Source organism: Rattus rattus, chromosome 7, assembly GCF_011064425.1.
Source record: "Rattus rattus isolate New Zealand chromosome 7, Rrattus_CSIRO_v1, whole genome shotgun sequence".
Lineage (NCBI taxonomy): Eukaryota > Metazoa > Chordata > Mammalia > Rodentia > Muridae > Rattus > Rattus rattus.
This window is the reverse complement of record NC_046160.1, coordinates 119,551,755-119,572,715: the sequence shown is the minus strand read 5'-3', so window position 1 is coordinate 119,572,715 and position 20,961 is coordinate 119,551,755. Positions and strand designations below refer to the sequence as shown.

The 20,961-nt window shown below is 47.6% G+C and overlaps 1 protein-coding gene across 1 annotated transcript in view; it reads left to right on the top strand.

Annotated features, from left to right (window-relative positions):
* The first annotated feature begins 1,846 nt into the window (after positions 1–1,846).
* Ptprn2 (protein tyrosine phosphatase receptor type N2) overlaps positions 1,847–20,961 on the top strand; it is a 725,488-nt gene continuing 706,373 nt past the window's right edge. The window contains exon 1 of the mRNA XM_032908352.1: positions 1,847–2,064. Coding sequence (XP_032764243.1) covers positions 1,956–2,064 — 109 coding nt within the window. The 5' untranslated portion in view covers positions 1,847–1,955. The remainder of the gene's footprint in view (positions 2,065–20,961) is intronic.

Genomic DNA, 20,961 nt, shown 5'->3' with positions numbered 1-20,961 from the left:
GGAGGGTGTGAGGTTTACTGTTCTTCTGTACTGGAGAAACTGTACTGGGGCAGGCTGATAAAGCCTTCTCCTGAAAACTCACCAAACATCCCCATGTTCCTGCCCTCAATATCTAAATACCCCTGTTACGAAGAACCTAGCTGTCTGTGTGTTTTCCTTTCCTGTTGTTCTTGTTGTTCAGATTCACGACATGACTGTTAGGATCTCCGGGCGTATCTGCCCACCCAGGCTGTCCCCTGTTACTCCATCCACCCTTCACTCTAACACACCCCCGAGCTCACTCATGTTTCAGCATCTGGGATCAAAGGTATTCTTGGCGAGCTGAGGCATGACACTTGAAGCAGTTTGTGTAGTCTGCAAGACAATCGGTGCCATTGATGTCTGCTTAAGGGTCTTACACTGTTTGTGGGTGGAGTGTTCTAACTGCTGATGCATGGTCTGGGCTACTGAAAATGGCCCAGGTGTTTATTAGGCTTACCATCCTCCTTTCTAACCAGATGGGTGTTTTCAGAACCATAGGCAACATCCTTGTAGGGGACCGTGTTGCTGTGAAGTATGGGCTTTTTCTCCAAGGTGAATTCTTACTTCCCGAGATGGGAGCACAGGTCTGTGAGACTAAAGATTAGAAAGGCAAATCAGGATGGAGCCCAACAAAGGTGCCAAAATGGATGTCAGAGTCCTCAGGCCCAACACCTAGTTTTGTTAGTTGTAGACAGGCCAGACTGAAAGATAACTTACGGGGTTGGGGATTTAGCTCAGTGGTAGAGCGCTTGCCTAGGAAGCACAAGGCCCTGGGTTCGGTCCCCCGCTCCGAAAAAAAAAAAAAAAAAGAAAGAAAGATAACTTACTCACTGCCACCCGAAGCCCCAGTCAGACCAAATAGACATTCGGCAAGGGACAATGTGGCAATGACCAAGGGATGTTGTGGCAAGGGGACATTAAAGGTAGGGATGGAAGGAAGAGGGAGGGCTGGCCAGGCAGGGGAGGGCAAACTTCTCTGCCTGGTCATGAGGGTAGCTGGGGCTCCTAGCAGTGCCACAACGACATGAAATAGAAAGATACTGGCTCTACAAGAGACCTGAGGGAGGAAGTGGGCTGTTCCCTCACATGCAAGCATGCATACTTCGAGACTGTTACACTCAAAACATCCCCCCCCACACACGCATCCTCCCACAGTCTTCGGATGCCAGGGGTACCACCCCTGCCTTTGTCTATGGGTTTTTCGGAAAGCGGCCTGAGAATCTGCACTTGGTCCTTCAGCACTGGTTATTTCAGTGATAGATGAGAGACTGTGAGCATGGAAGGCCCCAGACAAACACGTCTGAAATTCATACTTGACCACAGCATGGAGAACACTCCACGGTCACCCTGGCTCCTTTCGTGATGTTTGAAGGCGCCATCTGGACCTCCCACCCCATCAACCTCCTCCGCAGGCCCTGCGCGAACTTTTCCTCTCCAGGCCTAACTGCCTACCTTCGGATGCAGCTCCCAGTGGATCTATGCCTGCAGACCCCCAACAGCCTCCCATCACTTACTGCGGACAGTTGAATTTAACCACAACGGAATAAGGGGGAATTTGGTGTTTCAGCAGCACAACCACACTTCCAAGAGTCTTCTCTCCACAAACTCATCTTGACACTGCAGAGTGACCCTCGAAGGCCCAAGGCAGAAGCGACCACAGCTTGCGTGGCTAGAGCCCGCTTCTCGGGAACGAGCACCTCCTGCCCATCCCCGCGAGGTGGGCGTGCCTGAGCGCGCATGGCTGACAGAGGGCGTGGTCATGGGCGGGGCCGGCGGCGGGGGTGGGGCCGGCGGCGCTGTCCGGTGCTGAAGCTCGGCCGGCGCCGCCGCAGGAGCACTGAGAGCGCCGCAAAAGGAGCTGGCACCGCCTCGCTAAATCCCTATCGGTCCTCGCTCCCGCGCGGCCATGGACTGAGCGCCAACCGGCTGCGGGGATGGGGCCACCGCTCCCGCTTTTGCTGCTGCTGCTGCTGCCGCCGCCACTGCCTCGCGCTCTGCCGGCCCCCGCGTCTGCCCGCGGCCGGCAGCTCCCAGGGCGCCTGGGTGAGTGAGGGGCGCCGGGATGGGAGCAGGCGCTGGGTCCTGTGTGCCCGTGCGCAGCCGCAGGGCCCGCGGGCCCGCCGTGCGTCTTCCGGTCCTCGCCAGCTACGTGGGGCGGGTCTCGCCCCCCCTCCCCGCCTCAGTTTCCCTCCCCAGTGACCGACCCCACCCCCTTTGGCTATGGGCTCCTGCGTCAGGGAATAGGGACCTGGGACAGCTCAACCATATGGTTGCCCACGCCCCGCGTGTTTGTGCACCCCCGAGTGTCCACGCTTTGCGCGTGCCCCAAGTGTCTATGAGCCCTGCCTGCTCTCGTGTTTCCTACGTGTGTCCGTGCGCTCCGCGTGCTACCTGAAGGGCCAGGAGGTGGCTTAGTGAGTGGCTGGGCCCCTCCACGGAGGCTGTCCTCTCCTGCTACCCTGTGCTGCACCTGCCTTTTCCCTCTCACGAGGCAAATCCTCGGTCTGCTGGTGAAGACTGGACCGACATTTTCCTTTCCTGACACGCGGAAGGAAAAGGAAAGGCGACAGGGAGGGAGGGCGGAACTGGTGGCCTTTCTGACATGGCACCTCCCTCCTGCTAATCTTATCTGTTAAGGAGATTTACCATAAAACCAATGTTTGTAAGAGGCTTTGGGGCCAGAATTACCACACATAATGGACTAAAACAATCAGTGTTAGAGGAGAGAGTGTGCACGCCTGTGGATGGTAAGCACCAAGGGGTGAGCTGCAGCCTTGGCCTGAACTCCCCTCAGGCTCCACACCTCCTTCCTCCCGCCTCTGGTGTTCAGAGGTGTTTCAACCATACAAAACTCAAAGAAAGGGACTGCAGGGAAGAAGACTGCTTTGCTCTCCCAGCCCTTTGGCTAGCTTAGGGCTGGTTCTCCAGGCTCTCCTGGCTTCCTGATCTCTCTACACTGAGGGTCTAGTTTAGTTTGCAGGAAATACTTAGGATGGAAAGGAGGCCCCTGCTTACCACCTGAGACTGCTTGAACAGACTTTTTCCCCCAGTCTACTTTCCCCATGACCAGCTCACAGGCCCCTTATTCCTGACTGAGTGGCTAAACGTGTCCTTCTTTCAGTAGGGGTGTGTGTGCTCTGGGGTGTACGTGTGTGTGTGTGTGTGTGTGTGTGTGTGTGTGTGTGTGTGTGTGTGTGTGAAGCTTTTGCCCTGTTCACCCCAGATGAACCCCGAAGACTAAGATATACATCAATTTTCTCCCTCCTATTCCTTTCTTATTGGCTAGAAACTGGCCTGTCACTTCAAGGAAGAGCTCCTTACCCAGATGGCCAGATGTCACCCTTCCCATGCTCAAGGCTGGAAACAGGTCAGGGAGAAGCAGGACAGCAGAGGTGGACCTACCTATGGTGGACAGAGCAGGGAGGAGCTGCTTTCCGAGGTAGTTGATGGCTCATAGCATTTTGCCAGAAACACAAAGAAAGGGGAAGAAGATTGGGGATGCGAGGCTGGCAAAGGCAACCCAATGTAGAAATGTTTGGACATAAGTCATCCTGGACACCTGCCTAACATAACTGTGTTGTCTTGACAACAACCAAAGTTGAGCCATGTCATCAAAAGGTGTGACCCACATTGCTGATCCACCCTAAACATGGCAGAAGTATTGTTTGATGGCTCAGCCAGGAAGGTGGGGTTAGTGAATGTTCCCCTGTCCATCTAGGGGTGGGCATGCTGCTACTGATTGTGGTACCGTGGATCATAAGTCAGTCTCAGGAGTGTTTGTTTTGTGGGGCAATAGTACAGATGTAGGCTTTGTCAGAAGTGCTGTGAGGGCAACATTTGCAACCCTCTGTTCCCTGGGTGCTTGGACCTGGCTTCTGTCATATGCGCCAATCCCAGCATTCTCTTCCCTTGGGCTGACTGCATGGCTCTCCCTGAGTGCTGACACCCATTCTTAGGGCACCAGAGACTACATGGGGCCAATAACTTTGTGAAAGGTAGCTGCTGCGAGGCTCTTGTCTGGTAACAGCTTGACCCAAATAATTGTATGTTATTGAAGAAACTAAAGGAGGAATACCTGGCAATGCTGAGGCATCTGTTGTCTCTCTTTTTTTTTTTCTTTCAGTGCTGGGGATTGAACCCATGGCTTTGTGCCTGCTAAGCAAGCCCTCTATCACTGAGCTACATCCCAAGTCCCAACATCCATCCATCTATCTATCTATCTATCTATCTATCTATCTATCTATCTATCTATCTATCTATCTATCTATCTATCCATCCATCCATCCATCCATCCATCCATCTATCTATCTATCTATCTATCTATCTATCTATCTATCTATCTATCTATTTTTTTTTTTATTTAGCTATTAACACTTACTCTTGGGATGAGGCCTGCAGAACAGATGGTTGAAGAAGAGCCACAATTCATTTGTTTGTTTGCTTTTCCTCCTCCATTGCATTAAATACCCTGGTGGGTTAGAACCAGGGCCAGATGTTATCAGGATGGAAGGACTGATTCTTCCTACATGGAACACCTTGAATGAACAGGGCGCACTTCTCATTTAAATGGTGACAAAGCTGTCAGTGAGGCCATCAGTGGTATACCTGGGGTTGTTTCACACTACTCTCTGTGGTGCTTTGCAGCCTGTACTATGACACCCCCTTACTTCTGCTATATCTGTGATAGGAAAGGACCCCTGATGGCCTTAATGATCTATGAAACTAGTCTTGGTTGAATTGGAGGGGACAATCTCATGATAGTCCATTGACTGTCTCTTCGTACTCTCCCATTTTTGTGTGTCCTTGTTCCCCTAGTCTCTTGTCCCCTGCCTCTCTCTCTCCCTGGAAACTCAGGACCCCATACTGTCCAGATCCTCCGGACTTCTTCCTGAGGTCTGACTTGAACATAAACTACCATTCTTTATTTCCATGGAGGCCTGTTTGTGAATTTGCTCCGATATTTTCCACACTGAAGGGGCAGGGGCATAAAGAACCCTGCCAAACCCTGGCTGAAGTAACAGGCCTGGATTTGCCAAAGCTGGAGCCTACCTTTCACGCAGAATGTTCATTCTGACCCTTTGTTCCTGCCTCCCCACTTGCCCACGCGTGCTTTCATTCACTAGCGAGCCCACACAGAGCTGAGACACAGAACTGGCAGAGGCAGGAGTCGGCTGGCTTTGTGAACTGCATGGCGTGATTGTTTATTTTTAAATCAAAGGATTCTTCCTCCCACAAAAGCTCAGATCCATGTTTGCCTCACGAGGCCTGGAGATTTTCATTCTGTCGGGTTCTACATAAATGAGCAGCCCACCCCTACCCTGGAGCTGAAGCCTGGTGTCTGGGAGCCGGCTCTGCTGGTGACTGTGTTTCTTCATCTGCCTCAGGTGCTGTGATCTAGGCAGGATTGAGCTGTGTGGAGAACTCTGGTCTTCCAACAGAAGAAGGTGCCAGACAATGGGGCTCCTGCACAGAACCAGACGCCCTAGCATGGAGCTGTGAGGTGACTGCTGTCCAGAGTTGGCAGTTCTGTGCGTCAGCCTGTGAGAGATAGGCAGGGAGTAAAAAGATGTTCTAAATGGCTTCTTTTTGCTGAGCCCTGCTGTGCATTTCAAAGCCCACAGCTATTTTCTCAAAGCAGATTTGCTTGACAAGGTTACTAAGTGGAGGTCTGTGTCTGTTCTCTCCTTACCACCCCTTCCCAGGAAGAGGAGAACATTTCATCTGTCTCTGCTTCCTCCTGGGTGGCCTTGGGCTCACCCTGCACACACTCCCGAGACACCTTATGTATTTCCAACTATGTTGTTTTTATTTTGGGCTCCCACCCCCTGGGAAGACCAAGGTTGTAGCTTGGAGCTGGTCAGAGGGAGGGTAGGTGGTAGTGTTCACTTCAAGGCCTGATGCTCTTGGGGGTTCCTTATATTCCTTTATGTGGCGATTTCTTTTTGTTTTTATGAATGTGGGTTAAGAAAGAGGAGAGTAGGAAGGAGGGCTGGGCCACTCGACTTTCTCTCTTCGTGGTCTTATTAAGCAGTGTTGCTGGGCACGATGGCAAATCCTTTCATCTGAGCACTTGGGAGACAAAGGCACGGTGATCTCTGTGAGTTCAAGGCCAGCTTGGTGCACACAGTGAGTTCAAGAATAGCTAGCACTACACAGAGATATCCTTCTTGTCTCTAAACAAACCAACCCACAAATGGAAGGAAGAAACAATAGATGGGTGGTTACTACACCTAGAAACACGAATCCTCAGTGTGCTGGTTAGCTTTATGCCAACTTGATATAAGCTAGAGTCGTTTGGCAAAAGTGGACCTAAGTAAAAACAATACCCCACCAGACTGACCGGTAGGCAATCCCATGAAACATTTTTTTATTGGTAGTTGATGTGGTTGTGTCCAGGTCACTGTAAGCTGTGCTACCATGAGCTGGTGGTCTTGGGTGCTATACTAAGTGGGCTGAGCAAGCCATAGGAGCGGCCAGTAGGCAGTGCTCCTTCATGGTCTCTGCTCCACTTCTTGCCTCCAGGTTCCTGCTCCGCTGGAGGAGTTCTTGCCCTGACTTCCTCCAGTGATGTAATATGACCTGAGATTTGTAATCCGAAATAAACCCTTTAGTTCAAAATTCATTTTTTTTATCATGATGCTTAATCACAAAAATAGAAAAGCAATAGAAAAGATGTTTTTAACCATATGTGCTCTAAGCTAAATGCAATTCTGGTGTTGGGAGGCAGACATTTAAGGGTTGCTTGAGCGTATGCAAGTCTCGGTAGCTTAGGAGTATTTTATGTGTGTAAGGCACGTGAGTACTGCAAGAAGAGGGCAGAGATTTTACCTGGTCATTTTACACCCGAGACAAAGGCTGGTACATCTGAGCTAGCCAGAAGGTTGTCTTATCTCTTCTGACAAGATGTTCTGTCTCCCACAGAAAGCAAACAGCTGACCGTGTGGATAACTCTAGCTCCACTCAGAAGCACCTGGCAGCTGTTTCCACATTACTCTAAATTGACCTTGGTAAATGTAGACCCAGCTGGACTTACTGTTTCTGAACGTGGTTCATAGAGGGCCCCAAACAGCTGTCTTCTCTGCTGCCTGGAAACGGTGCGGAAAGTTCATCCAAGGAAGGTCTTTTTTCCCCCCTTTCTTTTTAATTCATGCTATGTCTAACAGCCCTGCCAGCTGCTTTTTAAATATCTAGGGCAGAAAGTAAATGGATGAGGCTCTTCTGGGAGCCTTCCCATTGCTGGAGTTCAGAACCTTCCCCGAGATAGCCACATCCAAACCTAGACCTGGACAGTGGTGATATGTCCCTTTCCAGAGGTGAACTGTGAGCTGGGACCTGCGTCTCCGTAGCTCTGGGCTTTGGTTAGGAGGGTCAGGTAGGTAGCAAGCAAGCAAGCAAGTTGGTTCATCACTGCTTAGTCTCTGAGGCATTGACATCTGCCTCACCTAGGCACACTGCTTGATTTGGGGGGCAAAGGCTATTTCCTATCAGCTCTAGGGAATAACGTGTGGTCCTGTGAGAGAGGATCGTGCTAGGGGAGGACGCATTGTTGAGCTTTGCCTTCAAAATTCAGTTTTAAGATTGACCAGGGGCAGGAGAAATGACTCAGTAGTGGGTTTTGAATACTTGTAGAGTACACAAGTTTGGTTCTCAGCACTTCATTGGGTGCCCTCATAACTGTCTGTAACTCCAGATTCAGGGACTCTGACGCCTTGGTCTCCACAGAACCTGTACACAGATTTACATACTTACATATAGACACATAATTAAAAAATAATCTGGTTTTGAAAGGAAGAGACATTGCCATCCGTGGGGGGGTGAGAATGGCTCAGTGGGAACTTGTCACAAAGTCATGAGCTGAGCTCAGATCCTCACAATTCATGTCAATGCTACATGGTTATAATGGTACACCTACAATCCCAGTGCTTAGAAAGCAGAGATCAGGGGTCCCAGAACACACTCGATAGCTAGATTAGCTGAACTTGCAATCCCTAGGTTCAGTGTGAAATCCTGTCTCAATATTTAAGGAGGAGAGTGATTGAGGTACATATACAACATTCGCTTCTGGCCTTCATAAAAAAAGTACACCAGTGTGCATGTGCGTCCCCCACATGCATCATACATGAGAACATGCCCATGTGTACACACAGAAACTTTAAATACACGTATGGAAAAATGTGCCACATGGGGGGTGTTGACTCTCCTTAGGTCTGTAGTTCTATATAGGTTTTTTATATAGGGGCTGCTACAATGTGACCAGCTGACTCAAGCTCCTGTCTCCAGGACATTCCTGCCATAATGAACTGCACCCTTGAACTGAGAGCCAACCAAAGCCCTTCCTTCTTTAAGTTGCTTTGGTCAGGATATTTTATCCTGGTGATGGATAAGTAATTAGCACAGGTGGGGAAGGAATGTAACAAAGGTACTGAATGAATATAACACAGGTGGTAAAGGGATGTAACAAAGTGAATGAATGTAACACAGGTGGTGAAGGAATGTAACACAGGTGGTAAAGGAGTGCAACACAGATGGTGAATAATGTAACACAGGTGATGAAGGAATGTAACACAGTGATGAAGGAATGCAACACAAGTGGCGAATAATGTAACACAGGTGATGAAGGAATGCAACACAGGTGGTGAATAATGTAACACAGGTGATGAAGAAATGTAACACAGGTGATGAAGGAATGCAACACAGGTGGTGAATAATGTAACAGGTGATGAAGGAATGTAAGTAACACAGGTGATGAAGGAATATAACACAGGTGATGAGGGGATGTAACACAGGTGGTGAAAGAATATATGGGGGTTGGGTGGGGGAGACAATGGTAGACCTGTAATGTCACTCACACGAGCCTTCTTCCTTTCCTACTTAGTATCTCCAGAGATGGGGAGATTGTCTGTTATATGACATGTGTCCTCAGAACTCTGTCTTCTACAAGAATGTGTAGCTTTATTGAATAAAGCAGGCTGCAGGTTTTGCCCCATGACCCTTGGATTGGAACAGGCTCATCTGTCACCCATCTGTGGGGTGTTTAGAATATGTGGGCCAATGGTGGAGCTGGTCCAGGGCATTGTCAAAATGCTCTTTGGTCAGGTGTGAATTTTACACTGGGTTTTATATTATTTAATAGGTTCAAATACTTTACTTGCTTTCAGAAGTTTTGATACTGAAAATAGATGGCTTGCAGGAATAACAAGGAAATGTACAAAGTGAGGTATCTATAAAGCTGGTGTTCCAAACACTTGCTTGTGTTTCCATTAGATGATACATAAACTCCAAGAGCACCCATGCATTCATCCTCAACTTTGTAGAGGACAGTGGACCATGCAAAGGACTACTCTGAGTCTGCTTGCTACCATGCATCAGGCTCACCCCACTTATTCTTACATTTTCCCTCATCGTACTTCTTATTCAGAAGTGTGCAGAGAAGGCAGGCATAGCACCCGCACCCTGCCACACAGGAGTTTTGACCTTCAAGTCCTGGATGATTTTCTGGTTTCTGAGCAGAGTCCTCCTGGGCAGCTCTAGGTATGTCTGGAAATTGTTGCAAGGACTCTAAAAGAGAGGCAAAATAGTTTTTCATAGGGAAAGTGCACTTCCTGGGCAGTACAGGCCAGTCCTGGCATAGTAGCCAAGCACATCAGCTTGGTTATGACAGAGAACTTGCTTGTGCTGCCTGCAGCCTGCTGCTAATGTGGGCAGAGGCTGTGAATGCTCTGTCTGCTCTGGCAGTATGGTAGTGCAACCCATGGCAGCAGTTAGGCTGAGGTGTGACTTGAGGCCTGCTCAGCTGCTAGCATATTCACTGAGGTAGTCAGGGCTTGGCAAACAAAAACTGGTGCTTCTCATGGACAACACGGTATAAGTTTGGGAGAAGTAGCCTGAGTGCCAATCAGAGGGCTTCCCACCTCATGTCTACTTCTACCAAGAGCCTTGGAAGCTTCCTTATTTGTCAGAAGCTAGCTGTCATCAAGCTAATTTAGCCCCGCCCCACCAGTACTGCAGAATCCTAATCAAAGATGGCGCTGAAAGCCACCGTGAGACACAGAGCTCCACAAAAGTTGGGGAAGCTTCCCTGTCTCTTTATGTGTGGCGTGTACAATGAGTAATGGGAATTCTCTTATCTGCATCTTTTTCAAGCTTAGCTGCCTCAATCTGTACCTACTTTAATACAATGTTCTTATACCTGCATCTGACACTGGCCCTCATCTCAGCCCTCCCCTGCACCCGCACATCTGCATCCTTACTCCAGCCCCCTTGCACCTGTATCTCAGCCCTCCCCTGCACCCGCACATCTGCATCCTTACCCCAGCCCCATTAAACCCGTATCTCCCCTCCCCTGCACCTGCACATCTGCATCCTTACCCCAGCCCCATTAAACCTGTATCTCAGCCCTCCCCTGCACCCACACATCTGCATCCTTACCCCAGCCCCATTAAACCCGTATCTCCCCTCCCTGCACCTGCACATCTGTATCCCACCCCAGCCCCTTGCACCTGTATCTCAGCCCTCCCCTGCACCCGCACATCTGCATCCTTACCCCAGCCCCATTAAACCCATATCTCCCTCCCTGCACCTGCACATCTGCATCCTTACCCCAGCCCCATTAAACCCATATCTCCCCTCCCCTGCACCTGCACATCTGCATCCTTACCCCAGCCCCATTAAACCTGTATCTCCCCTCCCCTGCACCTGCACATCTGCATCCTTACTCCAGCCCCCTTGCACCTGTGTCTCCCCTCCCCCCAGCCTCTTCACCCTTCATTTTCACCACACCCCCTTCACTCTAATCTCCTAGCCCTGTACTCTCGCACCTGCATTGTTGCCATTCTGTTTTTGCACACGTATGTTCTCTACATCGTGCTCACACCTGCTTTGTCATGGTTCCTGGCTCTTGGATCTGTGAAATAGGCAATGTTAAGTTGGATAATTGGGTTACAGACACTGTGCTGCTTCACTGGACTGAAAACTATATTCTAGCTGGGCACAGCAGGACACTTCTTTAATCTCAGCACTCAGAAGGCAGAGGCAGGTGGGCCTCTGTGAGGCCACCTGGTTTATGTAGTGAGTTCTGGGATAGCCAGAGATACATAGTGATACAAAGAAAGAAAGACAACAAATAGATTCACAAACATGTAAATACATAAACAAACAAGTACATGTATAATGTAACAATGAGACTGCAGGTGGACTTGGAAGCATGGTGTGGCATGTACAATGAGTAATGGGAGCAAACTGATAAGAGATAATGTATGGCACAGAATGGACCCCTGGGTGATTGTCTTGCTTCTCAGCCTAGAGAGCTTAGCATACTGTGCTTGTACTTGAAGCCAGGAAGATGGGAAGGCCTTACCCTATCCTCGAATGCATGAGCCACACACCCCGTTCTTCATGCTCTAGGAGGGCTACCTGAAATTAGGATTTGGAAGCTGCAGTTCCCAGCAAGTCTGAACTGTTACTTCCGGAAGCTCTGTTTTTCTAGCCTGTGTTGGAAGTTGGCGGCAAGATGCAATGGAATGTTGTCGTTGGAGAGTAGAGACTTCGGATGAATTAACTGTCGGGATTTTCGCAAAGACATTATCGTTACATCTTAACTAATTGTGGTAATTTATATTTTAAAGTGGTATATTATAAAAATAATAGTCCCCAGCCAGCATGCAGATGTGACTGTATTGCCAGATAAGGACAGTGAGAGTTGATAGTCTCTCTTGGCATATATTTCACGTCATCAACAGCTTGAAGCTCTTTAATATAAGAAATATGGCTTCCTTGATGGTTATGTAAATCTTTCACAGACTTGAGTTAAAAATATAGCAGATGAGGATATAAGAGTACACTGTCTTTATTTTTAATGTGCATGCATGTTTTGCCTGCATGTATATCTGTACCCTACACAAGTGGCCACTGAAGCCTGAAGAGGGTATCCAGTTCTCTGGAACTGGAGTTACAGATGGTTATACTCCAACATGGGGAAAGGGGGTTAAAGTCAAACCTAGGTCCTCTGGAACAGTAGCAAGTACTCTTAAGAGCTGAGCCATCTCTCTAGCCTCAAGTATACCATCTTCGCAGATAAAATTAAAATATTTTATCAGTAAGCATTTGATCAATTCAAAATTTGATGCAATTTTAGAGGTACATTTGACATGTCTAGATTGTAGTGTTTTCTTTTTTTCTTTTTTCTTTTTGCATGCTCTAAGGATGGCCTCTCAAATGATTGACACATTCTCTTTTATGTAACCCAGATTGGCTATGCTGGCTATGGGTCACTGGTGGAAGCAAGAGTGCTTGCTGGCTATTCCTCAGAAGTAGGATGGCGAGGTGAGGGAGGCAGCCCAGTGGGGATCTTCTGGGGTGTCAGATTCCTGAGTGCGGCTCTAGATTGGTCTCTGCTCCTGCTTCTTTCCTTCTGCAGCCAGCCTTTCTCTTAAAGCAATAAAGAGGAGGGTCAGTGTCTGCCTCCCTCTCTTGACTCACCTCACTTCATGGATGGGTGTAGTGCAATCTGGACAAGCTGTGCCTATCCACCTCTTTCTGCCCTCCGCACCAATTGTGAAGGTCTGTGGTTCTGTTGCTTCTAGACAGCTGGAGTTGTATATGGTCAACGGCCATGTCTTTGCAACACAGAGACACAAATGGGAATATGGGTCGATGTGCCAGTGACATACTGGGATGGGCCAGCAAGGTGGGGGCTGGGTAGATTCAGGCCTAACTCATTAAGAGTAAGGTCTTATTTTCAAAGTTGTGGCCTGGAATATGTTAAACAAACGAAGAATATATATATATAGAGAGAGTCTGTCTGTCTGTCTGTCTGTCTGTCTGCCTGCCTGCCTGCCTGCCTGCCTGCCTGCCTGTCCACCCACATGTACACACACAGGTGTTCATGGAGGCTAGAGGTCAACCTTGGTTGCAGTTTCTCAGATGTTGTCACTTTGGTTTTTAGACAGGGTCTTTCTCTGGGATCTGAGGTTCACCTTTAAGCGAACTTAGGCCTTGCTGGCTACTGAGCCCCAGGAATCCACTTGGTTTTGCCTCCCCAGCACTGGGGTTACAGAAAGCACCGTGATGCCTGGCTTTTCACATGGCTACTGGGGGCTGAGCTCAAGCTTCACTTTACCAACCGAGACATTTCTCCAGCCATGGACCAGGTCACGTTTAGGTAGTTTCCCAATAAAGACTGGATTTTTAGTGTAGTCTGGCAGGAATCCATTTTTTGTTGTTTCTTAAGCAATTGCCTTCCTTAGTGTGTAAAAAAGCCAAGCTGACACTCCCTAGTCACTGGTGACTGGGGACAGCACGCAAACCAGATAACTAGAAGTCTACGAATTACACCACTGGAAACCCTTGTATACAGCTCATCTGACAAGTACACAGCTGAGGACATGCCAGGAGAAGTCTGTTCATTAAAAATATCAGAGCGGCAAGGGACAAGGCAACACCAGAAGCTTGCAGCGAAGCCAGGCTGGTAATTTCTGTTCAGTGTCTTTGAGAAGTAGGATGCAGATCTTGAAGAATTTCTTGATCTGTTGCTATTCTGGGAAAGTAGAAGTGCGGTTGAACTAAATATTGGGATATTTATGTGGACATTGTGCCTGTTCTTATTCTTCACAGGTTTTTGAGGGGGTAATTTAGATTTGAACCTCTTTTAGGGCATGAGCAAATGACATTATTGACAATATCAGTCAGCATTAAAGGGTAAAGAGAGAGCTATGTGTGCTTTAAATTGGCACTGCTAAATAATGCATCACGCTTGTTCAGTGATTAAACGTTTATGGTAGGAACTCTGAAAGAACTTCAGATACATAGATTTTAAAGCCAAGTAGTATGGGGGAAAGGAATGTTCCAGATTGTTCTAAGTAACCTTATATAAAATGACACATTTAACTCCAGACCTAAAACTTCCCCTTGAACAGCACAGGCACACTGCTGTCATGTTCCGAGTGCTAGACTTCTTTCAGAATCCTGAAAGGTATTGCTTTTCTAAGTAGAATAAATGAATACGTGAGGGGAAGGTGTACTTGTGGAAGGCATGGCGGGTCATTTCAATTTGTAACCTGGAAGGGAGGAAAATCTGGTCCTGAAAACACTCACTTCTTTTGAGTAAGCGGGCGGTTCTCACTTGAGAGGGCCAAGCACTGAGCAGGTATGGACCTGTGAGAACTGACCCATCACAAAGCAGGCAAAGCTATGGGCGAGGATCTTTGACGCAGAACCAGCACTTGGGGGATGCTGTTGGTGCTGTGGGCTTTGGGGGTGCTAGCCTAGCCTGAGTGAAGCATCCTACTGTTGTGTTGCAGTGTCCTCTGAGATAAGGCATTGCATCTTGGAGAGAAATTCATTAAAACACAGTATGCTATAGAGGGAGGTGTAGAATTCCACTCATTAAGCTCAGGGAGTAAACAGTAGCTTCAGGAAGTCACCAAACCGACCAGATCCTCTAGACCTCTTCCTCTCTGAGTATATATATATATATATTCCAGAGGGTCTGCATTTGAAGAGGCATTAGGCAGGAAGGGGGATTAAACCCCCTTGTTGCTGGTTGTGGGTATAGTTTTGTTCCTGCCTGGTGTATGTGGCAGAGCAGAGCCAGGAAGTGTATGCCACTAAGTCCCCTCCTCTCTGTTGGTATCACCAGCCTGTGATTTTCTTGCATGGAGCTGAGTTAAGCTGATCCTTGACCTCGTACATCTTGTCACAAGCTGAAGAGGACCACGAGTTTGAGCGAATGTGGGTTGTCCACCTCTGTGAGGATAGCCTACCGCAGGCTGCTAACAGGGCTTCAGCTTTTGCTGCCACATCAGATGGGACTGATGACAAACTATGTCAGAAGCATGGCCATGTTTGTCTTCTCCCACAGTGTCAGAATTTATTGAGTCAAAATAAACTCACAAATTTCTTGCTTTATTGGCTGTAATTTGCCAAGTATTTCCAGTTTCTCATAATAGCTGGCTCTTGGCAAGCACGGGTTCTTTTATTCCAATCTTTTTAAAAAAAATTGTGTTCTATTGCCAACTATATTTTATGGGTGCCTGTGTGACTGCATGTGCATGTGTGAGTGCACGTACCCATGGAGACCAGAAGTGGGTGTTAGGTCCCCTGCAACTGGAGTTACGGCTTGGCTGATGGGAACTAAACACAGGTCCTCTGCAAGAGTAAGCGCTATGTGCCCTTAACCATGGAAACATCATCTCTTCAGGTCCTATTTTAAAAGTTTATTTTAATTTTGTCTGTATGTTTCTGAGTGGGCGCGTGTACTTGTGAGTGTACTTTTATTCCAGTCTTAACTCTCAGACCATACATGAGAATTTGTGTGTGTGTGTGTGTGTGTGTGTGTGTGTGTGTGTGTGTGTCAGGGAGAAGGAGGGGGAGGGAGACACACAGAGGGAAGGAGGGAGGGAGGGAGGGAGGGAGGGAGGGAGGGAGAGAGAGAGAGAAAGAGAGAGAGAGAGAAAGAGAGAATATGATCATAAAGGGTTAGAGAAGCCTCAGCAGAGTTCACAGAGTTCAGAGGCTTCACTGGGGTAAGAAGGGAGATGTGGGCAGGTAAGCAACCCTTTTGAAGATGCCTTGCAGAGTCTCAAATTTGAGGTGATCCTCAGGGCTGAGTTTCAGAGACAAGATATAGGACAGAGCCCAGACGGATGAATGGAGGCACACGCTGGGTGGGAATTTGACCAGACTGTATGAGGCGGTGAAGACCAAGCCAAGGGAAAGCCCCTAGAATAGTTAGGAGTTCTGTGCCTGTTAGCGTCCTGATGCTTGTATGTGTATGTGTGCATATGCACATGTGTGCACATACAGGTAATTAGATGGGGATTGTTACCTTCACGGTATTAGGTATGCTCTGTTTTCCAGGAGTTTGACCTTTCTTTGGTCTGATGTGTTCAGTAAAATTTTGGATTTGTTTTTTTCCTGATGGTTTAAAGATATCCCTGAGATCACAGGGTCCCAATCTACTCTGATGAGTGTATATGATAGTACCCTGTGGGTGGTGCTGGAAAGGTAGATGTGTTTGTGTACACCGTGAGGTACATTCACCCTGTGCCTGTGTTTTCATTCTAAATGAGCTGCTTGTAAAATAGTCACATATTCAAGGCAAGGTGAAGCCTGAAAATCACGGCCTTACACCATGTAGAGGAGCTTAGGGCAAGGCACACGTTGGCCTCATAGCTGAGTGCATTTGTGGGGAGATAGCAGTGTCTATTCTTAGTAACTTCTGCAGAATACACAAAGTATCAAGCACAGACTTCCAATGCTCAGGAAGGGTCTTTAGGCCAGTGTCCTCAAAGTGTCAGTAGCTTCTGTATCAAGGGGTTGTAGCTTTTATTTTTTATTTTTTGATACTTTGTGGGTTTACTGAAGGGCAGAGAGTCAACTGGAGATCCTTTAAAGGGCCAGGTACACAAAATAAATCAAACCACAGCAGGTCAAGAATAAGGTTTGTAAAATGACTTGGTATAGAATTAGTCAAACAGGGGCTCTGAAGTTCATATGACTCTGGGTTGGTTGTCTATGGGTCTTCAAAGAGAGACTTTAAGATGTGTGTGGGTATGGGGCTCTGTTGGTTCCTCTGGGGTTGGAGTTGACATTTTTATGTATTTCTGTCTGTCTGTCTGTCCCTTTCTCCTACCCTCCACCCATGTATGTATGTGCATGAGAGCTTATAGAGACCATGTTTGAAAGTCTTTCTCAATCATTTCCCTACTCTAGTTTCTGAAACAGTGTCTCTCTCTTTTTTTTTTTTTTTTTTCTGAGCTGGGGACCGAACCCAGGGCCTTGCGTTTGCTAGGCAAGCGCTCTACCGCTGAGCTAAATCCCCAACCCCTGAAACAGTGTCTCTTACTGAACCTTTAACTCACTGATTTGGTTAGACCACCTGGCCTGCAAGCCCAGGGAACCCCCTGTGTCTGCCTCCCTGGTGCTGAGGTCATAGGTGTCTGCCACCATGCTCAGACTTTTATGCGGGTGCTAGAAACCTTAACTTAGGTGCACATGCTTGTACAAAAGTACTTTGCCACCTCCCCAGCCTTAGTATTCATTTAAAAAAGATGATAAAGAGTGGCGATTTCCATAAGTACTTTCATGCTGTCACTGATCAACTGTGTCCAGAAACTGCTGTGGCCTTTGTTAGCTCCCAACATGGGTATTTCTGGATTCTAAGCTACCCACTGGAAGCTTAGGTTGGACCAAAATGGTAAGAGTAACATGGGGTATTGACTGTCAATCACATGGACCACTCCAGTGCATGATGCCTGAGGACAACTGTCCCTTGAGTGTTTCTGTGAGAGTTACACTGTGCAGAGATACGTCTCTGCACTGACTCCCAGGCAGCGCCTCTGCTGTCCGTCACACTAACATCTGTTTAAATTTGGATTACGATTCTAAGAATGTCTTAACCACCCTTCGGCTCAGAAAATGTCAGCGAACGAGACTTATTTATTTGGTTTGGGATACAGTGTAAACCATTCAGATAATATAAACGTACATTCTCAAGGCTCATAGCTATGCTGGCAGCATTAGTGGGCCCGGCGGTCTGTTTTGTACACTCGTCTTTATTTAGAAACTGGCTTCCCTCGATCAGCGTAGTCACTTGCTGCTGGAGAACAAAACGTGAAGCGATTTTAACGCTGAGGCTCCCCTGACAGGGCTCTATGACTGGTAGCAGACTTTGGGATCTGAAGTGGGACCCACCCTTTCCATAGGCATCACCGGAGGATCCGGATGGACGTTAGAAAATTTACAGTATGTTCATGAAGAGCTACAGAGCAAAGATACAGCAGGAGGAGGCAGGGAACTGTGGGCATGAGGGGTCCTCCTTCCCTGGAGGGGTTACCAGTCCTGGGAAGCATGGACAGGGTTCATGCTATGCTTCAGGCCTGAGTAGGGAAGATTCAGGGCACGCACAGCGGCTCTCTCTCTGGTGGAGACATAAGCTGGTACTGGTAGCTCCATTTCCATAAGGATTAGGGCCAAAAGGCCTGCAGGGATCCTTCAACAGCAGACAGTGTCATGAATATGCTATGCCAGTAATGCAGAGTGGCATACTTGTCTTTCCACAGTGTCAGAGTCTGTCAGGTCAGGAGGTTTACGAGCTTCATCAATGTCATTAAACCAAGAACCCCTGGAGTCCTTTGGGACAATTATACATTCTTTGCTCCTTCAATCTCAGCCATTGGGGTCTGTAGCAGTCAAGTCAAATTTAAGCTAAATGCAGGTTACAGAAAGTTAGAAGAGGATGAAGAGTTCACAAAAGTTAAAAGAAAGCAAGCAAACAAGCTAGCTAGCTACAAAGTCAATGCAAGTGGCCATTTGTATTGATTTATGAGGCAATCATGGTGATGTTGAGGCAAGAATTTGGGTGACGTTGAAGCAGCAATATTGACAACAGACAGGATTGTGCCTTCCTGAGTCCAAGGATGGTTGCAGGGTGCTGTCTGAAGTTTCCTGAGCAGAATCTGTGACTGGAGTAGTTCACGGGAGAGCGACGGTTGATTGTTGCAGCCTGAAGTGGCCCTCCTTACACGTGTCTCTGTGTCCATGGTCTGGCCTAAAATCTGCCCTCCTCCAGTGATTGTTTACTTCTACAGACAAGCTGACTCACAGCTGTGCTGGCTTCCTGCAGCAGCCCCTTTTAGCTGCGCTGTCTGTGTACAGAGTCGTAAGACTGAACATCAGGAGGATATTTGCATCCATAGAAATTTCATTTAGTGTCATGGCTGTTCCTATCCGCACCAGTACCAGGCATCTGCGGAGAGGAAATCAGAGCTTTGACACACCCCTTTCTTTTCACCATGAAATAACAGGACCACTGTCCTATGAACCAGATAATCAGCCCCATAGAAAAACATGTTTTCAGTAAATGATCCAAATATCAGTATGGATTGGGGCCTTCAGGCCCTGTGTGGCAGACATGATGGGCAGACCCTTCTTCTAGAATTGCCCCTCCTGTGAGTCCTTTCCTGCCTTCAGAAACCCCCAGACCCTTTCTAGTCCAGCACTTTCTTTCTCAGTGCTTGCTTTGGTGACCACAGTTAACTCACTTGGTGTTAGAGGACTTATGTGTCCTGTGTACTGATCTTGGTTTGGGAAGTTCTCATATAGCTGTGAAAAGAATAGTTTGGAGAATGACTGTGGCATGAGATGCTGACATTTTCACTGCTAGGGCAATCACTTTGAGAATTCTGGATAAGGAATGGAGCAGCATCTGTATGGCCGACTCTTCTGTGACCCTTGCGAGATGCTTTTCATCAGGTGCTCTGAAAATAAGTAGAACACACCACAAGCGTAGCATCCCACGTAATCCACTGAAGCCATGGAGAAACCAACACTTCCTCAGTGGAGGGGCAGGCACAGTGTGAACACTGCCTGCTCTGTGGGAGCTGTCTGAGGACTCTGGTCCCTGATGCTGGCCTTGGTGGAACTCACATTACGTACTGGGTCTTAGCCTTTGTGGATTATTTCATATTACTATGAGAAAACCCTGAAGATGAGAAATTCATGAAAGGGAAGCTTAGAAGGAAAAATTCTGAGTGGATTGGGTCAGACAAGAGTGCCTATGATCTTGTGGATTGGGCAGACAGACAAATATGTCTATGATTTTATGGATTGGGGGGCAGACAAGAGTGCCTATGATCTTACCTCACTCTGCATTTACTGGCTGCACAGCTGATAGATTGCCTCAGAGACACGAAGTAAGAGATTCCTAACTTAGAGCCTAGACCTTACAGCAGTGGATGAAACTGGAGCGTCCTTTCCACGGGTTTCATCTGGGTTTGGAATCTCTGTGTCTACTTCTCCAGATTCCTGTTCTTTTACTTGCAATGTCTTAATACCTGGCTGAGCAGTTGGAAATATCCAGCACTGCAAAAAATTAATAACAGCATAAAGATTACAGAGGAAGGAAGGAAACAGTGTAGGTGGAAACACTTGGAATATACTACAGTTTGAGGTAGGAGAACCAGGATCAGAGACCAACGGTGTGTCTGCTGCTGAAGGATGTGGTGAGAAGATCTTAGTAAAGGATCCACCTGAGACTCTCATATTCCTTATCCTAAATTGGAGGAGTGAGTCAGGAGTGTATGGAAGGCTTGGCCACACCCAAAGCCTGGCAGTCCAGGATATGTTCCTTTAGAGAAAGCCTGTGAGCTGGCTTTGCCCAGTGGTAGAGTTCTTGTCTCAGCCTGTGTGATCTACGGAGTTCTAGCCCCAGCATTTGAAAAGCCTACAGATATCTCCAGAAAAGAGTCTGCACCAGAGGTTGGCTTATCCTGGCTGTCCCCTCCATGAGACACAAAGTGGGTGAGACACCAGCATTTCATGGAGAAAGCCCTGTCCCTCCCTGTACACGCATGCTTAGGACTGTCTGCTGTCCTAACACCAGGCTTGCAGAACTGCAGGTTTGGTTGATGATTAACTCTGTCCCTGTGTTAATGAGGGTTCACTCTCTAAAGAAACAGAACTCTCTCTCTCTCTCATTCTCTATCACTTTCTCTCTCTCTCCTCTCTCTCTCTCTCTCTTTCTCTCTTTCTCTCTCTCTCTGTGTGCACGTGTGCAAGCATGCACATGTGTGTGCATGAGTGTGTGCATGTGTATATGCATGTACATTTGAGTATCTTAGTTACTTTAATCTTTCTTTCTTTATTTCTTTCTCTCTCTTTCTTTCTATTTATATGAGTAGACTGTAGCTGTCTTCAGACACACCAGAGGAGGGCATCGGATTCCATTACAGATGGTTGTGAGCCACCATGCAGTTGATGGGAATTGAACTCAGGACCTCTGGAAGAGCAGTCAGTGCTCTTAACCACTGAGCCATCTCTTCAGCCTCTTAGTTACTTTTCTATTGTGTAATAGAACATCATGGTAAAGATAACTTATAAAAGAAAGCATTTAATTTGGCTTATGGATTCAGAGGATTAGAATGAAGACCCAGCTGAGAGCTC